The sequence below is a fragment of the Microcebus murinus genome, chromosome 9 (assembly GCF_040939455.1).
Source record: "Microcebus murinus isolate Inina chromosome 9, M.murinus_Inina_mat1.0, whole genome shotgun sequence".
NCBI classification, from domain to species: domain Eukaryota; kingdom Metazoa; phylum Chordata; class Mammalia; order Primates; family Cheirogaleidae; genus Microcebus; species Microcebus murinus.
The window spans coordinates 44,782,451-44,804,474 of record NC_134112.1 but is presented as its reverse complement, the minus strand read 5'-3'; the positions used below and the strand labels follow the sequence as shown (position 1 = coordinate 44,804,474).

Genomic DNA, 22,024 nt, shown 5'->3' with positions numbered 1-22,024 from the left:
AGGCTCGCCGTCTCCGCTCCCGGTACACGCGCCTCAACTTCGGTTGGTGTGTGTCGAAGAAACCTGACCACGACCTGGGAAGAGCGGAGAAGGTCCACCGAGCCTCCGAGAGGTCCGCTGAGCGGGCTCGCGTCCGGATCCACTCCGGGCTGCGGAGCACCCAGTGGACCCCACGCCTGGCTCAGGTGTGGGACCTCGTCCATCCTGCCTTCGCAGAGGAGTCCTCGCGTGGTGAGTATGCGGTGAGGATTTTTTTTTTTTAAGATCACATTCATTCCCCGTTCTTATCGGGAGCTGCAGGAGACGGAGTAGCGCCCCAGAATGTCTCCTGCAAACCTTGTCACGCCTTCACTGGCTGTGCCCCAAAACAGAGTGGGGAAACCAGTCCTTCACGGGCTTTGGTTTCCAGGATCCAAGTCCCGAGACGGGCTGTAGACAGATATGAGCTGCGGACGGTAATGAGCTGCAGACGGACATGAGCTACAGACCTATTTGCAGTTTGCTCTTCAAATGCGCTACCCAGTGTGGCTCACTACAAACTGATAAGCGCTTCATGCGCTAAAAACTGATTGATAAGCGCTTCATGCGCTACAAACTGATGGACGCTTCATGCGCTAACCAACTGATGGGCGCTTCATGCGCTACAAACTGAGCGCTTCATGCGCTAACCAACTGATGGGCGCTTCATGCGCTACAAACTGAGCGCTTCATGCGCTAACCAACTGATGGGCGCTTCATGCGCTACAAACTGAGCGCTTCATGCGCTACAGACTGATAGGCGCTTCATGCGCTAACAAACTGATGGGCGCTTCATGCGCTAACTGATGGGCGCTTCATGCGCTACAGACTGATAGGCGCTTCAGTTGCGCTACAAGCCATTATGAACTGCAGCGATGTCTGCTGCAGAATGAAGGCTGATTTGCGCTTTAAATGCGCTACAAAATCTGAGCTGCAGAAGATTAGCGCTACAAAAGCGCTATAAAAATGATAACGATTAGCTGTACAACAGCGCTTCATTGCGCGACAAGGCACATGAACCGCAGAGGTACAAGAGCTGCGGAACAATTTACACCTAAAAGGCGCTACAAAGTGATAACAGCTGCAGAGGTACATGAGCTGCACACTGTTTTGCGCCTCAAATAAACCAGAGATCAAGGGACCATGAACAGCAGAGTACTATTACTCTGTTTTCTTAGAGGGGGACCCCACCCTTTCACCTTTTGGAATGGCTCCCACTGTATTTTTCTGCAGGATTGTGCTTGGCATGATGGTGCTGTTAGACAAAATGGAGCCTCTGGTAAAAATTAATGTTTAACATTCTGCCCACACCATTCCTGCTTATAGCAGTGGAGTGGAAGGGCGCTAACTTGAGTGGAAAAGGGAATCTTTTGGTGATGGCAGAGCTGGCTGCCTCCCTAGTTGTGCGGATTGAGGTGGCGATGTAGTTGCGCTGGCGCGAATTGGCGTCCAGCAACAGTTTGTGGAAACTGTCGGTTTGCTGAGTATGGGGGGGGGATTGGATCTGGGGGTGATTGCTCCTGCTGCATGAAATGAATCTGGCTGTTGGAGGGCGGTGGGAGGGGTTTTGGGAGGGGGGATCCTGGGAGAGGCGCGCAGATACTCTGCAGCCCTGAGCAGCCAGTCTCAGACCTGCCCCGCCCATCTCGCAAGCGTTCTCTGCAGTATCGCCCTGAGCGCGCTTAGCGCCTCCCCGCCACCCCGCCCAGCGCCTACTCGGAGCGCGCCTCCCCGGCGGCGCGCCTTCCCAGAGCGCGCCTTCTAAACCCCGCCTCCCAGACCCCTCCTCTCACTGGCCCGCCTCCTCTGAGGTAGCCTAGCCCAGACCCCGCCTCTCCCTGGCCCGCCTCCTCTGAGGTGGCCTGCCCAGACCCCGCCTCTCACTGGCCCGCCTCCTCTGAGGTAGCCTAGCCCAGACCCCGCCTCTCCCTGGCCCGCCTCCTCTGAGGTGGCCTGCCCAGACCCCGCCTCTCCCTGGCCCACCTCCTCTGAGGTGGCCTGCCCAGACCCCGCCCCTCACTGGCCCGCCTCCTCTGAGGTGGCCTGCCCAGACCCCGCCTCTCCCTGGCCCGCCTCCTCTGAGGTGGCCTGCCCAGACCCCGCCTCTCCCTGGCCCGCCTCCTCTGAGGTGGCCTGCCCAGACCCCGCCTCTCCCTGGCCCGCCTCCTCTGAGGTAGCCTAGCCCAGACCCCGCCTCTCCTTGGCCTGCCTTGTCTGGGCTGGCCTATAGCCCCGCCTCCCTCAGAGCCTGGCGCAGTGCGAGCGCCAGCCCCTCCCATCAGATCCATCTCCTCTGCGCTTGCGCGCCTTCCTTGCCTGAGCCTGGCTGCTCAGCCCCACCCACCTGCGGTTTCTCTGCTGTGCTGGTTTTGCTTTTTGTTCACTAGTATCTAATAAATAATAAGAACAATTAACAACAATAATTATTATACCTGGTATTCGTGAGCACTTTTAATAAGTGCTTTGCATATATTAAGTAACAATCCCACACTTTAAACTGGTAGTGGGTTATGAAGGGAACTTATAACCTGACATGGCAAGTGCCTCTAAAGGCAATTTAGCCAAATGTCTTTACTGCAAATGAAAAATAAAACTTTTATAATTTCAAATTCAAGTTTTTTTCAGACACTAGTGGACTTACTGGAATCAGATGCTTTGGTGGATACAAAATAAGGAACAACCTGAGCTTGGAGTTTTAAGTGACCTATAGGTGCTGCTGGCTTGGCCTCTGAGTGAGGATGAGGTTTTTATTTGTGTGCCTCTGAAGCTGGATTTTTTTTCTTGGAACTCAAGGGGATTAGCCCTGGCTAACTTGCCTACATATAATAAAGTATACCTGGCACATTGTGGGCATTCATTAAATATGTTAAATAACCAAAGTAAATTGGTTTATTTGGAGTCTGCAGGTCTTTTCTGGTTTCTTGCTATTTCCTATGGTGCTTTGCTGTCCTGGGTTGCCTTGCTCACCTTATCTCTCACATATTTACTAGTATCTTTTTAAAAAAATGTATTTTTAAATTCCAGTAATATAAGCTGTAATTATAAAACAACTAAATTAATTTAAATTATTCCAAATAATTAGCTTTTTTCATAAAAAGCTAATTATCCAAATAATTAGCTTTTTTCATAAAAAGCTAATTTTCCAAATAATTAGCTTTTTTCATAAAAAGCTAATTATCCAAATAATTAGCTTTTTTCATAAAAAGCTAATTATTTAAATTTTGGGCAAGTGGATTATTAATGGTACATATTGGTATTATTTAAAATTTGTATACTGTAACATAAAGTGGTTACATTACAAAATATAAATTGTTTCAGCTGGCATAATTAAACATGAGTAAAAAAAATCATAACTGCCAGTCAGATGTACCATGTAAACATTATGATTCTAACTGAATAAAGACATTTTAAAACCTGGTTCTATATATTACAAACCATGAGCCAGGACTTTGTTAAAGGGGAAATTGGGAACTTTGGCTCCCACCAATCTGTCACCTTCCCCCCACCCAATCCCTAACAACTATACAATCTATGGAAAAATGTGTGTTTAACATAATTACAGCTTTCCTTCCTCTTTGAAAATTGTGCATCTGCATATTAACAAGGTTCAAAACAATAGTAAAAACATGTGCATATTAATAGAATTTGCATTTTATAAATAGTACATAATATTACTCAAATTTGGACAACATTTGAAAATGCAAAACAACTAAGAGTTGCTTAATGAAGTGTCATTTCCTAATGGGACGTTTATGTATGTTTTTTGGCTATTATTGCTCTTTGGTGTGTCTGGGGAATAGAAATTTTTAGAAGTCATTGTGAAGAGTCAATAATTAATCAAATGTATTTAATTCTTAAGTAGACTAAAATTGAAATCATTACCATTTAAAGATGGCATTTGTCCCAGGCAGCTTGGCTTTATGAAATGTGTTCTTTCAGTTTTCAGGCATAGGACCTCTTGACCCCACCTCTCCAATCCAGCCCCTACTAAGGGGTAGTTTAAGGAGTCATAGTTCTATAAATTAAATTAAATTAAATGCTCCTTCCTCCAGATTAATTTATGCTTCCCCAATTACTGTTTAAGCATATTTATGCTTTACTTACACTCACTGTTAACCTCCCTGCCCACTACCTTATTACTTTTAATAGATAAACTGCTCTGCCCTGGGCAGTTATCTCTTTTAGAACTTAGAGTCCCACCACAAAATTGCAAACTCCACCCCCTAGCCCACCCCCTACCCCATCCAACCTCAGTGAAGGCCTAAGGCCTATTATTGGTAAAGGTCATAGGTCTTAAACTGGTGACCTTGCAGGATAAAGTAGGCCTTGAATTTGTTTGACCAGCACTGTATTAAAAAATAGACCTGAGTGTCTTGGGACTGGGGTGGGGCATGCATCCCCAAGTTGCATAATTGCAGCCCCTCCCCATTATCTTAAGTCTGGTCCCTTCTCATTTTTAAATTGCTTTCCTGTATACCAAAAGCATTTGAATTTTTAACTCTTATTGACCTTTTGTTTCCCTAACAATATAGTAATTGTTTACTGACTTCCTAAGGTATTATTTCTGTCCTGTCATTATTTTTTGCAGATATTAAAACCATCAGACTTGGGCTTTAACAGAGCCTACCTCACTAGGTGTGATTGACATGTAGGTTGTTAACCTTCCTGACCTGGGTCAGGCTATACCAAGCAATGCCATGAATGCCCTTTAGAAAGTTTTGTCTGTATGTTTTGAAAGTATTAATGTCCAGATGACAAAAAAATGGTGCCTTAGTCACCTGACCTTTATCAGTTCTTTTTTAATGGGACATTAAAACTCTTAATTTAATAATTAAAGATTGTGACCTTATGTCATAAGGGTCACCAATACAATCATATTGGTTTAAGGATTTGGAAATGAGACCAAATGTCACAGGTTATAATGTGTTTATTGTGTCTTCTAATTTTTTCTAAACTTGCATATTTTATCTTGAATGTCTTTTGTAGCCTAAGTTACTAAAGTAATTAAGTAGCAGAGTTATAACTATTAAAATAGTACACTAATCCCTGTCCCTTCAGGACCCTGTTTGCTGTGTGTGTATATAGCCAGTCCTTGGAGAGACCACCAGCAACACAGGACATAGGGAAAGTGGCTGTGGGTGGTGGGTTTGGGGGCGGGGCAAGGGCCTAAATAATTGGGGGGGGAGGAGGAGGTGTTAGGAATGGGTGAGAAAGGAGTATTTCTCTACCCCTCAGGGCCTGGGCTGATGAATACAGGCATCAGTTATATTTTAAAACTTTTGTTTATTTAAAAGTTTTTAAAACTTTGTAACCTAAAAAGTTTTAAAACTTTATAACCTAAAAAGTTTTTAAAACTTTGTAACCTAAAAAGTTTTAAAACTTTGTAACCTAAAAAGTTTTAAAACTTTGTAACCTAAAAAGTTTTAAAACTTTGTAACCTAAAAAGTTTTAAAACTTTGTAACCTAACTTTTATATTTATGTTTTTAAACTTTAAAGTATTTTAATATTTTAAATTAAAAAGTTTTTTGAACTTTTTTGAAGTTTTAATATATGTAAATTTTCTAAATATAGGATTAGGGATTTGAGATTATTTAAAATAATTAAATCACTCTAAATGCACTTAACCCTATTTTCAGGAAGTACACAGACAGACACTGTGTCACGATTTTTTATGTGTGATTTATTGTCATCACACTCATACTAAGAACAATTAACTACTCCCTCCCCCCCATTGCCCCTTCCCCCACCCCTACCCCCCCCCCCCACACACACATATACGTCACTCACTCCTAGGAGTACAGCCCTGTCCCATTTTAACATTACAAACCTTTGGTTGGGGCTGTGCTGACCAGTATTGATTTAAAAATAGGGATTGCAAACTAGTGACCTGCAGGACAAAATAAGGTCCTAGATTTGTTTGACCAACACAGTATTTTTTAAATATATGTATATATAATGTATGCTATATACATCTTTATGCCCACGTTGCTATAGTTGCAGCCCCTCCCTGTTTTAATCCCAGTCTCTTTACACAGAAAGTTACCTTTCTATTTTCTGATTAATAACTTTATTAATATTAGCTAACAGTTATTAGATACTATATTATTTACCTGCATTATTTAATTAAATCCTCATAAGTTTGAGGTATACTATTATTGGGCTTCTTTGAATGTCCTGTATGTAGCCTAGCCCTTCCTAAGGAGTATCAATTAATATTTCCTGAATGACTACATAATGAGGAGGAAACAGTATTGCTGTTAAGTGTTATGGTCAGAAAAGTAATTTAGATAGTCTTGTGGCTTTTGTGGTGGTAGTGGTTGTTTTGATTTGTTAATCAGTTATCCTCTCTGTAGAGGTGGACAAGGGTCATGGTAGTTGGCTGGGGTGTCCCCTCCCCAGGGCTGTTGAATACAGGCATTGTGATTTCAATATTTTTATGTGGTTCCCTATTGGTCTGAATATTGGCTATTTTTTACCTAACTTCTCTGATAACAGGTAATTATGTTGGCTTTAATTTGCATAATTTATTTGGTATCCATGTTTGCCTTGAAAGTTTCTTGCTTTGTTCTTTGGGTACAAAACTATTTGTGTGGAGGGTCTCAACATTCTTTTATAGTCTGTAAAGGTAAGCATACTATTGATAAAGTTTATGTGTTGTTGAATCTTAATGAACAGGTGAATTTTGAGAAGGAAAGGTCATTTTGGATATCAAAAAGTAGTGTGCGTTTTGTTAACTAGTGTCCTGATTGATAACTTCTTTCTCTTCAAAGTTTGTTTACTTTGTTCACTAATTATTAATGTAAGCAAGTAGAGCAAGGAGAGATGATTTAAATATTAAATCATTTTTGTCTGCATTGTGCTGCTTTGAATGGATTTATTGAATGTATGTATTTATCTTCATTTGCAGAAATAAGCGGGTTTTGAGAACAAAGAGAAGAAGGGGTGGAAGAGGGGGCCAGGATCCAGGCCTCCACCCCCAAAGAAGTGAAGTTGCAGCTGGGAGGTCTCCTCCCACCCCGATCATCACCACCATGGGTCCCGCCGACTGCCCTCCTCCTCCTCCTCCCCCTCCCCCCCACAACAACAACAACAACAAGCCCTGCGGCCATAACAGCTCCTGCATGCCCAACATGACCGAACGCAGGAGGGATGAGCTCTCTGAGGAGATCAACAACTTAAGAGACAAGGTCATCAGGCAGTCCGAGGAAAACAACAACCTGCAGAGCCAGGTGCAGAAGCTCACAGAGGAGAACAGCACCCTTCGCGAGCAAGTGGAGGAAGAAGCGCCCATCCCTGAGGAAGAAGATGATGACCTTGAGCTCCAGGGAGCTGCAGCTGCTGCCCCCCCACCCCCTCCGATTGAGGAAGAGAGCCCAGAAGACCTTCCTGAGAAGTTCGACGGCAACCCAGACATGCTCGCTCCTTTCATGACCCAGTGCCAGATCTTCATGGAGAAGAGTACTAGAGATTTCTCAGTTGACCGTGTCCGTGTCTGCTTCGTGACAAGCATGATGACCGGCCGTGCTGCCCGCTGGGCCTCAGCCAAGCTGGAGCGATCCCACTACCTGATGCACAACTACCCAGCCTTCATGATGGAGATGAAGCACGTCTTTGAAGACCCCCAGAGGCGAGAGGTTGCCAAACGCAAGATCCGACGTCTGCGCCAAGGCATGGGATCCGTCGTCGACTACGCCAACGCTTTCCAGATGATTGCCCAGGACCTGGATTGGAACGAGCCTGCTCTGATTGACCAGTTCCACGAGGGCCTCAACGACCGCATTCAGGAGGAGCTGACCCAAGTCGAGGTCCCCAACACGCTGTGCGGCGTGATCGGCCTGTGCATCCACCTTGAGAGAAGGCTGGCCAGGGCCGCCGCCGCCGCCGCCGCTGCCGCCGCCGCCGCCGCTCGCAAGCCACGCTCCCCGCCCCGGGCCACTGCGGCCCAGCAGCAGGCCCAGCAGCAGGCCCAGCAGCAGGCCCAGCAGCAGGCCCAGCAGCAGGCTCAGCAGCAGGCCCAGCAGCAGGCCCAGCAGCAGGCCCAGCAGCAGGCCCAGCAGCAGGCTCAGCAGCAGGCCCAGCAGCAGGCTCAGCAGCAGGCCCAGCAGCAGGCCCAGCAGCCCCAGCAGCAGCCAAGCCACCCCCAGGTCGACCCCACTGAGCCCGTGGGAGGAGCCCGCATGCGCCTGACCCAGGAAGAGAAAGAAAGACGCCGAAAGCTGAACCTGTGCCTCTACTGCGGAAATGGAGGTCACTACGCCGACAACTGTCCTGCCAAGGCCTCAAAATCTTCGCAGGCGGGAAACTCCCCGGCCCCGCTGTAGAGGGACCTTCAGCGACCGGGCCAGAAATAATAAGGTCCCCACAAGATGATGCTGTCTCTTCTCCGCACTTGCAAGTGATGCTCCAGATTCATCTTCCTGGCAGACACACCCTGTTCGTCCGAGCCATGATTGATTCTGGTGCTTCTGGCAACTTCATTGATCACGAATACGTCGCTCAAAATGGAATTCCTATAAGAGTCAAGGACTGGCCAATACTCGTGGAAGCAATTGACGGGCGCCCCATAGCGTCGGGCCCAGTTGTCCACGAAACCCACGACCTGATAGTTGACCTGGCAGACCACCGTGAGGTGATCTCATTTGATGTGACCCAGTCTCCGTTCTTCCCCATCGTCCTAGGGGTTCGCTGGCTGAGCACACATGACCCCAACATCACATGGAGCACTCGATCTATCGTCTTTGATTCCGAATATTGCCGTTACCACTGCCAGATGTATTCTCCAATACCTCCTTCCCTGCCTCCATCACCACAGCCGTCACTTTACTATCCAGTAGACGGATACAGAGTTTACCAACCAGTGAGGTATTACTACGTCCAGAATGTGTACACTCCAGTAGATGAGCATGTCTACCCAGATCACCGTCTGGTTGACCCTAACATCGAGATGATACCTGGAGCACACAGTATTCCAAGTGGACATGTGTACTCACTGTCTGAACCCGAAATGGCAGCTCTCCGAGATTTCGTGGCAAGAAATGTAAAAGATGGCCTCATTACTCCAACGATTGCACCTAATGGAGCACAAGTTCTCCAGGTGAAGAGGGGGTGGAAACTGCAAGTTTCCTACGATTGCAGAGCTCCAAACAATTTCACTATCCAGAATCAGTATCCTCGTCTATCTATTCCAAACTTAGAAGACCAAGCTCACCTGGCAACTTACACTGAATTTGTACCTCAAGTACCTGGATACCAAACATATCCTGCGTACACCACGTACCCGACCTACCCAGTGGGATTCGCCTGGTACCCAGTGGGACGAGATGGACAAGGAAGATCTCTCTACGTACCTGTCATGATCACTTGGAATCCACACTGGTACCGCCAGCCTCCGGTGCCACAGTACCCGCCGCCGCAGCCGCCGCCGCCGCCGCCGCCGCCGCCCCCACCTCCGTCCTACAGTACCATGTGAATGCCTGTCATGTCCTTCAGGATCTCTGCCCTCACAATTGATTCCTGTTCAGCTTCTCAATCAGTGACTGTGTGCTCAGTTAGGCTGCTGAATCTTCAGGGCCACCCTGGACTGGCACACATCAGATTCACCAACAATTATCAAGTTTACTTTCCAGCCTGCCAATCCTGGAAGCTTGAAAGCTCTGTCACCAGGTAAATTATAGGCTGCCAAATTCCTCGTTTAACATTTACAGAGAAGCTGATGCAAACACAGGAAATGCTGATTTCTTTATGGAGGGGGAGAAAAAGAGGAGGAGGACATGACTTTTCTTGCAGCTTCGGTACCCTCACTGGAGGACCGAAGCCTTACAAAGGAAGCCACAGTACTGGTGCAGTGTGGAAAGGCTTCCGTGATCTTCTTGCTGCACCCTTAAAACTTCACCATCTTCAAACTCCATTTGCATGGTTCCCTTAACTCTCAAGGAGCAGCAACTCGACTAGTTCTCCCAGAAGCAGGCAAAAAGAAGCTGACACGAAACACCTCAGGCCTGAAGAGGAATCAGAGCACTGGACACTGCCTTGAGGATACAGGTTTCCTTCGCCAGCGCATTCAGTGGGATGGCCTGATGGTAACCACTTCAGAAGAATGGGATGACTCAACACAAGAGTTGTCTTCAGTCCAGTGACACGTCTGGTGTCTCCTGGACGCTTTGTGCTAACCTGGGACTGCCTGACTTCCTTTCACCTAGTCCCTTGCTACTACCTTGAACTGTCTGTCTAACCTCTCTCTTTCTTTTAATTCTTTACTACTGCCATTAACCCTGCTGCAGGATGTGTGTCATCTTCCTGCCTGATTGCTGAGACTCCATTTTTGCTGCCATGCACGGAGACGAGAGGCAGGCTTCAATTGCCAAAACATGGTTTGAGCAGTAGAAAACAACATGGTTTTATTTCAGATTGTCTGTCATGAAGAGGAGTCTGATGGTGAAGTTTCATTTTTCATCAGCATCATCTTTCACATACTCTTTATCACCCACTCTTATTCTTGCATGTTTAAATACTTTAAAACTTTTAGCTGTGGTAGTGTCCTTTAACAGTGTTTTAAAGTGATGACTATGCTTTCAAAAATTTCCATTGAATTACAAATTCTTATTGTTAAACTAAGTAAAAGTGATAGTGTAAGATACTTCTCTACTGTGAACTTCTTACAAGACTGTGAATGAGATGCTCTTCAGAACTGGAGTATTTGTAAAGTTTATCCTATTCACCTTCAATTTGGACATCACATAATTTTACTTCGATCAATTGGGCCTTTAAAATTACACAAAATGATAATTTCAAAGAAGAAACCTAATTGGCTATCAATTTAATACAAAACAACACTTTTTCTTCAATGGAATCAGAAAGCTTGTCAATCACTCATGTTTTTGAGTAATTTTAAAATGGTGCATTTGTGCTTCTGGACTATTTTGAAGCGTCATTTCAGTTTACCTCATATCAATTCATCCTCCATACATTTGAATTTATGGTTGTCAGTTGATCTTCAAGCTGCAGAGTGCCTAGAAATGGGCATGATCTGCAGCCCCCGCATGGGCACACGGACATTTGCCAGCACTGCAAGCAAAAGTCTGGAGCAGTTGGCCAACGACAGGAACAGTCAGGGAGAGCATGCTGATGTGGGTTAACAACTCACAAAGTCCCTGACACATTGACTGTTACTGAAGCTTGTGATTAACTTTTTGGCAGTGTGTGCTATGCTCTATTGCTATATGTGCTATCTATAAATGTTAGATGTTAAGGATAAGTAATTTTAAATATATTATTCTATAGTATTAAAGTTTGGCTAAGTTTCCTTTGGCTAAGTTTCCTTTAGCTAAGTTTCCTTTGACTAAGTTTCCTTTGCTAAGTTTCCTTTGGCTAAGTTTCCTTTCACTTTAATTGATTTATTTCAATGCTGTTGATCAAACTTTTAATTGAATCCTTTAAAATTTTTGTGGCGTTTTCCACCAGAAATGCCTTGATTCATAAGAAAGGAAAAAGCAAGGGAATTTGATGTCTGAAGAGTTAGAAAGGGAGCTTGAAACAAACTGACAAGATTACTTAATTGATTTTGGCCAAAATTTGCATTGTTAATTAAGTAAGATGAACATCTAAGAGCTCCTATTGTTAGGCAAGAGAGAACTGGCTAAAGTCATTATGTTAGGATATTGAAACAGAAAGTTCACATACATTTCAGAAGGGTCAATTTAGTATGAACAATGAGGTATTTGTCTTAGATGCTGGAAAAAGGAGAATTAGTTTGATTAAATCATGTGAAGTATTACAGGTAACTTATAGGTGCACAAAATAAGAGGGGCACATCTATATGGTGCAGTTTGGAATTCTGTTTGAGTTTGCAGGTACCTCTTGGACTCCTGAATTGATCCAGTTGTCATCCACCACAGACATCTCATATCAGATGCAGTTGCAAGATTGACAACAGAGAATACCCCGCTGGAAAAAGACCTGGGTGAAATGAAGGACCACCTACAGAAATGAAGAGCCCAGAGGGAATCATGCTACATTTTCATCTAAAGAGAGAACACTTATTTGATGGGACTGAAAGTTCTTTGTTGTTTCAGATTGTAGAATGCTGTTGAATTGGTCTGTGGAAAATCGCATTGTTTTTATTTCTTTATGTAATCACTTTAAGTAATAGGGGATATATGTAATCATAAATATTTTGGGGTGGGAGGGACTATTAATCTTAAGTGGGTGGGTTATTTAGAAAGTTAGAATGATATTATGTATTAGCTATCTCTATAAGTGGACATGTGTACTTACTTATGACCTTTTATCCTGTAACTGCTTCCCTTAAAGATTCCAAATAAACATGGGGGGAACTGCAGGGAGAACAATCTATTTAGAGTGAATTGGACATGGATAAAACCCTAGTGGGAGAAAGTTCAAAGGTGATTGGATTAATAATTTAATAGAGCCCCTAGATTGATGGATAGACATCTGGAATGTAATTGATCATCATGGATGGTAAATATTCATGGAAGTTTTAGGAAAGTGATGAATAAACACCCCTGCCAGAACCCCTCCCCCTCCCCGCCTCCTCTCCTTACCCCTGCCACTCCCTACCCCACCCCTTCTTCAAACTATATTGCTGTATTCTCTTTACTCTGTATTTCTCTCTATTTACTAATATTGTATTGCTATTATAATAAAAATTCAATAAAGATTTAGTGGTTAAGTGCAAACCATGTCCTGATCATTTCAGCGTCCACCATCATCAAGGGAATGGGGTGGGGGATTGGGAAGGTGGGGGCTTCAGAAGAAGGGGAGGGTGGGGGGTGGGGGTCTCAGAAGAGGGGATTGGGGAGGTGGAGGCTTCAGAAGAGGGGGAGGATGGGGTAGTGGGGGGGTGGGGGTCTTGGAAGAGGGGGTGGGGAGGTGGGGGCCTGGGAAGAAGGGGTGGAGAAGGTGGGGGTAGTAGAGAGATGGGATCCTGGGAAGAGGGGGTGGAGAGGGTGGGGTAGCGGGGAGGTGTGGGCCTGGGAAGAGGGGGATGGGGAGGATGGGGTAGTGGGGATGTATGGGCCTGGGGAGAGGGTGGGGTGGGGTTGAGTTTGGGATGGGGGTTGGTGGTATAAAGAATATATCAATCATCAAAAGGTAAACTATAGGACACAAAGATAAAAAATAAAAAAAAGAAAAATATATAAAAAATAGAAAAAAGAATATATCAATCACACAACTCAGTATCAATTACACACCCAGAAAACTCCATGTAATCAACCAATTATTCCAGCTATAAAATTTAACATATAAAATAAAGCCACACAATTAATAGCAACTCTAGTGACATAATAGGGCAAACTTTAATATCAATTTTACTTGAAATACTTGAGATTTATTAATAGAAAATTATAAAGTATTAATGAGGACATAGAGGAAGACATATCAAATGCAGTAGAGATGTGTGGGGAAGTAACATGCATATTTATTTTTATACCAATTAACACTAACATATCATCTGTGAGATAGTGAAATTCATCTAAGGAAAAAGTGGCAAATAGGATTCATGAAGCTCTCATCCTAGCAGATTTTAAAACATAATGACTTTAATCAGAGTTAAAGAATAATAGGTTGCCCATAGAAAATCTGAAAAAGGGACTCTTAGTGTTCTAATTTCAAAGGTTTCATGTGACATGGTAATTACATAAACATAGTGGTTCATTGGGAAGATGATGATTAAAAGGAAAGATCTAAGGCTAATGATGAAAACACACAACTTAAAAGCTGTCTCCCCTCAGAAGCAAGATACCCTGAATAGCTGTCCATGTAACAGAGTTCACAGACTCCAGTGTTTTGCAGGGTGGTGGGTGGGGTTGAAAAAATTGGGAGTGAGGGTGCTCAGCCAAGAGCCACTCAGCTATCAAATGGTTGCTTGGGGGGGGGGTGTTACTTATAATTTAAACAATGTGGTATCAAAGTGATTCATTAAATCACTTTGAAAGAAAATTGAAATGTCCTATTCATCCCTGTTCTGTTACACCCAGACTCCTCCTCCTCCACACCCCCACTTTTCTCCATAATCCATGTGATTAAATAAAACTTAAAAAATGGTACTGAGCCTCAAGGTTATATTAAATTAAGTTACATAGCTGGATCCCAAGGCTAGTCCAGAACATTAAACTTATTTACACAGCAATAGGAATATTTTTTTGAAAACTTTTATGAAAGGGGTTCTCCGTATAAAGAACCCCTCCTATCCAGTGGAGTGGACACCAGTAATTAATCAGAACATCTGTTTAAAGACCACACTATGTTAACATCAAACACATAAATGTACATTCTTTGGCCAATCTTGATGGAGGCCCCTGTTCCACTGATTAGAGCTCTCAGTTGCCTTTTTGAATAAATTATTCAAAAATTAAAAATGTTTATTTCTCAACAATGGGAAAATAAATAACTTTTAAAAACATATAAAAGCAGCTAAATATTTGTGTGGAGAAGAATTACTTTTGATCCAGACACACCTCAAAAACTACACTAATGAATTTGAGATAAATCAAGGTCTACAAGAAGAAAGAACTTATTGGTGTGGGGAGGGGAAACAAAATAATCAATCATCATCTAAACTAAGATGAATGGTTTTGAATTTATAAAGATAAAGAACGTGCACAGCATAATGGGAGAATATTTGGTACATAATCTATAAAATACTTAAAAACTAATTTATTACCCAAAACACCTAATATTTTACCAGAGTAATTAAATAAACACCCAATCCCCACCCTTGACTGCTTATCCAGAAGTTCTGTATCTATGGATTCAACCAACTTTGGGTCAAAAAGAGTCAGAAAAATAAATAATAAGGCAACAATAAAAATAATACAGATAAACAATATGGCAACACGGAACAACTATCCACATAGCATTTATATCATATTAGGTATTATAAGTAATATAAAGATGATTTGAGGGGATGGACACCCTTGAAGCTCTGACTCCAGGGGCGGGGGAAGGGAGGGAAAGGCAACACGAGTAACCTAAACATTTGTATTCCCATAATATGCTGAAATACAAAAAAAAAAAAAGATGATTTGAAGTATACAGGAGGTTGTTCATAGGTTACATGCAAGTACTATGCCATTTTATATAAAAGACTTGAGCGTCTGTGGATTTGGGTATTTGCAGGGGGTGGGGGGGAGGGGCATGTTCTTGGAACCAGTCCCCTGTGGCTACCAAGAGATGACTGTATTTGGAGAAAAATATGGAGAGATAAATAGGTGTGTGAGTGGGGGGAGGGGGCAAAGAAATCAATCATAATTTATGGATTTATTTCAATGTTTAAGACAGTGATGATCTAGCACCTCTGGTATTATCCTGGATAGAGCTGGAGCCCATTCTGCTAAGTGAAGTATCCCAAGAATGGATAAACAAGCACCACACGCACTCACCATCAAATTGGTATTAATTGAACAACACTTATGTGCACATGTAGTAACATCAGGTGCCAGGCAGGTGGGGGGGAGGGGTATATTTACATCTAATGGGGGGTGGTGCACACCATCTGGGGGATGGATATGCTTAAAACTACGACTCAGATGGAGCAAGGGCAACATATGTAACCTAAACATTTGTACCCCGGTAACATTCTGAAGTAAAAAAAAAGAATCATGAAAAAAAAAGACAGTAGGCAAGGCCTGGGAGGACACAATGTGAGACACAGACCTTTGGACTGAGCCACCTGAGACACTTAATGCAGTTGAAGGGTAAACACCCAAGAATTCCCTAGCCAGGTGTTAGGTTGTGTTGCTGTAAATAAGAGAATATCTGAGACTGGGTAATTTATGGAAAAAAAAGAGGTTTATTTAGCTCACAGTTCTGCAGGCTGAGAAGTTCAAGGGTGTGGCCCTGGGTTTTGGCAAGGACTTTCGTGCTGCATCACAACATGGTGGAGAAGGTCAAAGGGGAAGCAGACACATGGAAGTGGGAAAACTTGAAGGATGTCCTGGTTTATAACAACCCACTCCCAAGGGAATTAATCTATTCCCACAAGATCCAATCCAATCTCATGGGGGTGAGAACCCACTCACAACCTCAAGAACAGCACCAAGCCATTCATAAAGAATCCACCTCCATAACCCAAACACATCCCACTAGGCCCAACACCACCTCACTGGGGATCAAATTTTTTTTTTTTTTTTTCCGAGACAGAGTCTCGCTTTGTTGCCCAGGCTTGAGTGAGTGCCGTGGCTTCAGCCTAGCTCACAGCAACCTCAAACTCCTGGGCTCAAGCAATCCTCCTGCCTTAGCCTCCCGAATAGCTGGGACTACAGGCATGTGCCACCATGCCCGGCTAATTTTTTCTATGTATATTAGTTGGCCAATTAATTTCTTTCTGTTTATAGTAGAGATGGGGTCTCACTCTTGCTCAGGCTGGTTTTGAACTCCTGACCTCGAGCAATCCTCCCACCTCGGCCTCCCAGAGTGCTAGGATTACAGGCGTGAGCCACCGTGCCGGGCCGGGGATCAAATTTTAACATGAGTTTTGGTAGAGACAAACCATACTCAAACCATACTCAAACCACAGGACCAGGTACCCCAGCTGCTCTTAGGCACATAGTGGCCCTAGTCATTTGTGAGTAGGCACCATTTAATCATCATTTAGTAAAGACAAAGACTATTGCATAATATTTGATATTTGAGGTTTTTTCCTAGAATACACTCAATTTCTTAAATGTTTATTTATTTTTACTAGTGTTTTTCAATTGAGGATTAGAAAGGATAAACAAGAGAAAGGGAGGTCAAATGGCTCTTTCCTCCCAAATTAATCTCCCACCCAACACTTCTAGAACAAAATAAAATTCCCTAATTCTATTCCTAGATAAATCCCTCGAGACAACTGACACCTATATATCTGGAATCCCAATTCCTGGTAACTCAGGATAATTTACAGAATCACATTTTGACCCAAGAGAATAATTCTAAAAAGTAAGCAAGTGAAACTTTAAAAGATCATTAATTATTGTTTTATAGCTAGCATTATAGACCCTACATTTAAAAAATCCCTGAATTAAAATTAATCACAATTTACACAACTTTGTATCATTGGCTAGTTCTCAAGCAGTCCATGTCAAAAACCAAGAAAAAAAATAGGTGGAAATTATACTCAGGGACAGCCCCTTATGAAAATTTACTATAGATAAAATTCATCTTTAAAAAAAGTAAACAAAAACATTTCTATCTATTCTATTTTTAAGAAGTTTCAACATTATTTAAATCTCATTTACATCAATGTGATGTTAGAATCAGTCTAGTAAAATAGCAGAACATCCCACTTTCTAGGCCTACGTTGACGTCAAGACTATGCATCTCACTTATAAGCGGGACCTAAACTATGACTATACAAGAGCACGCAGGGTGGTACAATGGACTCAAATGGGGGAGGGGGAGGGGGGAAGGAATAAAAAATTCCCTAAGAGGGACCAAGTACACTATTCAGGTGATAGGTATGCTAAAAACCCAGACTTCACCTCTATACAATGTAAACATGGAATGGAATTTAACTTGTACCCCCTAAATCTATTTAAAAATTTTAAAAAGACTATACAGTGCTCATTTCTATAACTGTGAGTCACCTGAGTACCACCCCAAGTTTTATCACTGTCTGCAGTTCTTAAATTTAATCAAAGTAGGGTGAATGGCATTTTGCTAGCTTTAGGGCCACAAAATTGGCCCATCAAATTACTTTGTCAATCCAATACTGAAATAATGCCCAACTGTGAGAACTGGGTTTAAAACTTGTTGTTAAGTGCTAAACTTTACTAAAATCCAACGTTTAGGTTGGAAGAGTGTTCACTCATCATCTCTCTCTTCTCTTGAACCTGCTTGATAATGAATACAGGAAGTTAGATGTGGATTAAAATTCACCTTTGTTATATGGTCAAGCTAAGTTATAGAATGTAATTCACGCTATAGGTTAAAATATCCTTCCTACTCCTTTCCTCTGCCCCACTTCTGGATCTGAGGATGAAAATTGTGCAGGGTAGATACCTACATAGCCCCCCAAGAAGCACATGATCTGCCTCACACCCATGAAGAAGTTAAGGGGAGCAAAAGCAAGACAGATATGCCTAGACACCTATCTTTATAAGACTCAGCCTGTGTAGACTGCATATGAGTACAGAGGATAGAATTTAAGCCCTAGTTGGTCCTCAGGACATTGTCAACACGCATATATAGGAGTTGTCTCCATTCCAGTGAGAGCTCTTCTCAGAAGAGACATATTGGATTGGACTTATTTGCATATATGTAAAATTTACCGTCGGATGGCCAGGGGTAGCAGAGACACATGTGCACTAAGCATGTTTAGTGCAACCTATTAGGGTTTACTAAGTATAACAATCCTGATCATTTAGAACTGGGTGACACTTGCTCAGCTACTAAATATCTACTGTTGCTTTGTTCCCCCAACATTGAAAGATCCAGTCTCTGGCCCGAGTGAGACTCTGGACTTCTGGACTTCATTGCAGTGAGGGCCTTCATAGTGATTCCAATCCACAGTGATGGCCTAGAGGGCCATCTTGAAGGAAAAGCATCCCTCCCTACCCAAGGGAAGATTACCAGACCATCACAGACACTCCCCAAGAGGTTAAAAGGTGGCCTTCTACACCTACTCCAAAGAAATGTGTATGTGTGTGTGTGGTATGTTCATTAATAGAAAAATGTAGTTTAGATGAATTAGATAGTTTTATATTGGAGTTTTTAAATGTTGATTTCTTCTCTACTCTTATATTCCATGTATAGTTAGTCCATACAATACATATGTGTGTTGTGGACTGAATTGTGCCCCACCCCCCACCAAATCCATATGTTGAAACCCTAACCCCCAAGATGACCTATTTGGAGATAGGGCCTTTAAGGAGGTAATTAAGATTAAATGAGTACATAAGGGTGGTGTCCTAATCCAATGAGACTGCTATCCTTCTAAGAAAAGAGATACCCACACAGAGGAAAGGACATGTAAGGACACAGCAAGAAGGTAGCTATCTGCAAGTCAGAGAGGTGTCACCAAACACCAGCCCTGACAGTACCTTGATCTTGGACTTTCAACCTCAAAAACTGGGAGAAAATAAATTTCTCTTTTTTAACAGCATTTTTGTTATAGCATCTCTAGCAGACTAATACAATATTGTATATTGTATTATATTATATAAATTTTACATTTATTACAAAAATGGAGTAGTATATGGTATAAAGATATAAGTATTAATATAATACAGTATAGGTATACTTAATATATTAGTATATATTAGCATATATTCTATAATTATTTTACATGTTCATAATATAAATATATGGTATAATAAATATAGGTAAAATAAGTATAAATATAGTCATGCATCACTTAACAGAGATACATTCTAAAAAATGCATTGTTATGTAATTTCATCATTGTACAAAAAGCAGAGTGTACTTACATAAGTCTAGATGAGATAGCCTACTGTATACTTAGGCTACATGGTATAGCCTTATTACTCCTAGGCTACAAATGTGTACAATGTTACTGTAATACTACAGTAGGCAATTGTAAAACAATGGTGAGTATTTGTGTATCTAAACATTTCTATACATAGAAAAGGTGCAGTAAAAATATGGTAGAAAAGTTAAAATAATAGTGTACCTGTATTGGGCACTTACCAAGAATGGAGCTTATAGGCCAGGAAGTTGCTCTGGGTGAGTCCATGAGTGAGTGAGTGAGTGTGAAGGCCAAAAACATTACAGTACACTACTGAAGACTTTATAAACACTGTACACTTAGGTTTCACTAAATTTATTTATTTATTTATTTTATTTCGGAATATTATGGGGGTGCAGATTTTAAGGTTTTAATAGATGCCCATTCCCACCCTCCCCCCACAAGTCTGAGTCTCCAGCATGACCATCCCCCAGATGGTGCACATCTCACTCATTATGTATGCAGCACCTAAGTGGACACACAGGTACTACAGCAATAGGGTATTGGGCACGTGGGAGGGGGGAGGGGGGCGGGTATATAAATTTATTTTTAAAAATTCTTTTTCCATAATAAATTAACCCTAGTTAACCATAACTTTTTTAGTTTATAAACTTTTTAATTTTTTTAAAAAACTTTTTTGACTCTTTTGTAATAACACAACTTAAAATACAAACACATTGTACAGTTACAAAAATATCTTCTTTATTTATATCCTTATTCTATACGTTTGTTTCCATTTTGAAAATGTTTTATTTTTCTGTTTTTAAACTTTTTTGCTGAAAGCTAAAACAAACACACACATTAGCCTAGGCCTACACAGGGTCAAGATCATCAATATCACTATCACCTCCACATCTTGACTTACTGGAAGGTCTTCAAGGGCAAAATATGCGTAGAGTTGTCAGCTCCTGTGATAACAATGCCTTTTTCTGAAATATCTCCTGAAGGTCCTGCCAGAGTTTGTTTCACAGTTAACTTTCTTAAATAATACATTGAAGTACACTCTAAAATAATGATAAAAAGTATAGTAATAAATACATAAACCCATAATAGTCATTTATTATTGCTATCAAGTATTACATACTGTACATAATTGTATGTGCTATGCACTTTTATACAACTGGCAACACAAAGGTTTGTTCACACCAGCATCACCACAAACAGGTGAATGATGCATTACATTATCACCTTATGGTGGCTGAGAAGTCACTAGACGATAGGAATATTTTAGCTCCATTATAATCTTATGGGACCACTATCTTATATGTAGTCTATCATTGACCAAAGTGTCCTTGTGTGGTGCATGAATGTATATACATATAAGTTTGGTGTTTATTATAGTAAAATAAATACTAGTGATCAGAACAGGCTCTTTCTGATTGGTGTTTGCATGGTTGTAAAACCAGTGGAGTGTCTGTAGTACATTCACCATGGGTCTTAGAATTCCCTGTAGCTCCATAGCCTTGCTCTTGACCCTGGCACATATGGTATTCTGGAATTCAAGAGCAAGAGTGAAGAAATGGACAGCATGCTGTTGCCAGAAAGCCTCAGTAAGATAATGCAAGTGCAATGTGTTGGACCTTGGGGAGCAGTGACCATCACATCCATCTCCCTGATGCAACCGGTGGGGGGGGGGAGGTTTCCTCACCAAAATTCCCCTCAGAGGGCAAGTTCTTATTACATAAGCCACAGTATGAGAGTGGAGTGAAATGGCGAATGGTTTCCCTCTATTTTCTCTAGCTCCTCACTCTCTTAACCAGTTTGGTTAGACAACCAAACCTCTGTAGCATGGTGGGGTGGCTGTCATGCTTGCAGAGGAGGCCACCAGAAATTGGTCAAGGCAGGCCTGTACCTACCTTGTGAGGCCTCTCCCTGAAAACACGCACTTCTCCTGTGTTTATCTTAGGCCCGGTGATGGGCAAGCTAGCTATTATCCCCATAAAACATCTGAAATGGGTCATAATAGAATGTTCATTTATATCAACAGCACTTCATAGTCTAGGCCAAAATGTTATCCTAGTTGCTATTTTAATCTCAAATTATGGTCAGGAAGCCACAAATGAGGGTAGGTAGATGAATTTAGAAAACTATATGACATGGAAGCCATGTTAGAATGTATGAATCCTCCAGTATTATTCAATTTTCTAGGAGAAATTAATGCTAAAAGAAATACCCTTATGAATGAAGTCAAAATTCAAAATTTTGCCAACTCTAGTTTCTTATTCCATTCACTGTATCTCAGAGGGGTGTCATTGCTGTTGAGTGGAGTAGGGTTCCCTTAATCTTGCGCTGTCGGGTGCTGAAGGGATGGATGATGGTATTTTCTTCAGCATCTCCAAAACTGAATTAAACTAATCCCAGTCTCTCAGGTGTCCCACTTCATTAAAAGAACAGATAATAAAACCCATAAGAGCATTACAGTTACACACACACACACACACACACACACACACACACTCCTCTCGACCCTTAAAGATTTTAACTAAGCAAAATGATGTTTCTAAGCCCTAGTATGTGGTTTGAATCAGTTTTTGCTGCCT

The 22,024-nt window shown here is 42.1% G+C and overlaps 1 protein-coding gene across 1 annotated transcript; it reads left to right on the top strand.

Moving 5' to 3' along the window:
• The first annotated feature begins 1 nt into the window (after position 1).
• On the top strand, positions 2–12,707 carry PEG10 (paternally expressed 10). The gene is given in 3 exon segments (XM_076006434.1): positions 2–242; positions 6,927–8,311; positions 8,314–12,707. Coding segments are annotated over 3 exon segments (2,565 nt in total). The 5' UTR covers positions 2–237; the 3' UTR covers positions 9,489–12,707.
• Positions 12,708–22,024: the final 9,317 nt, after the last annotated feature.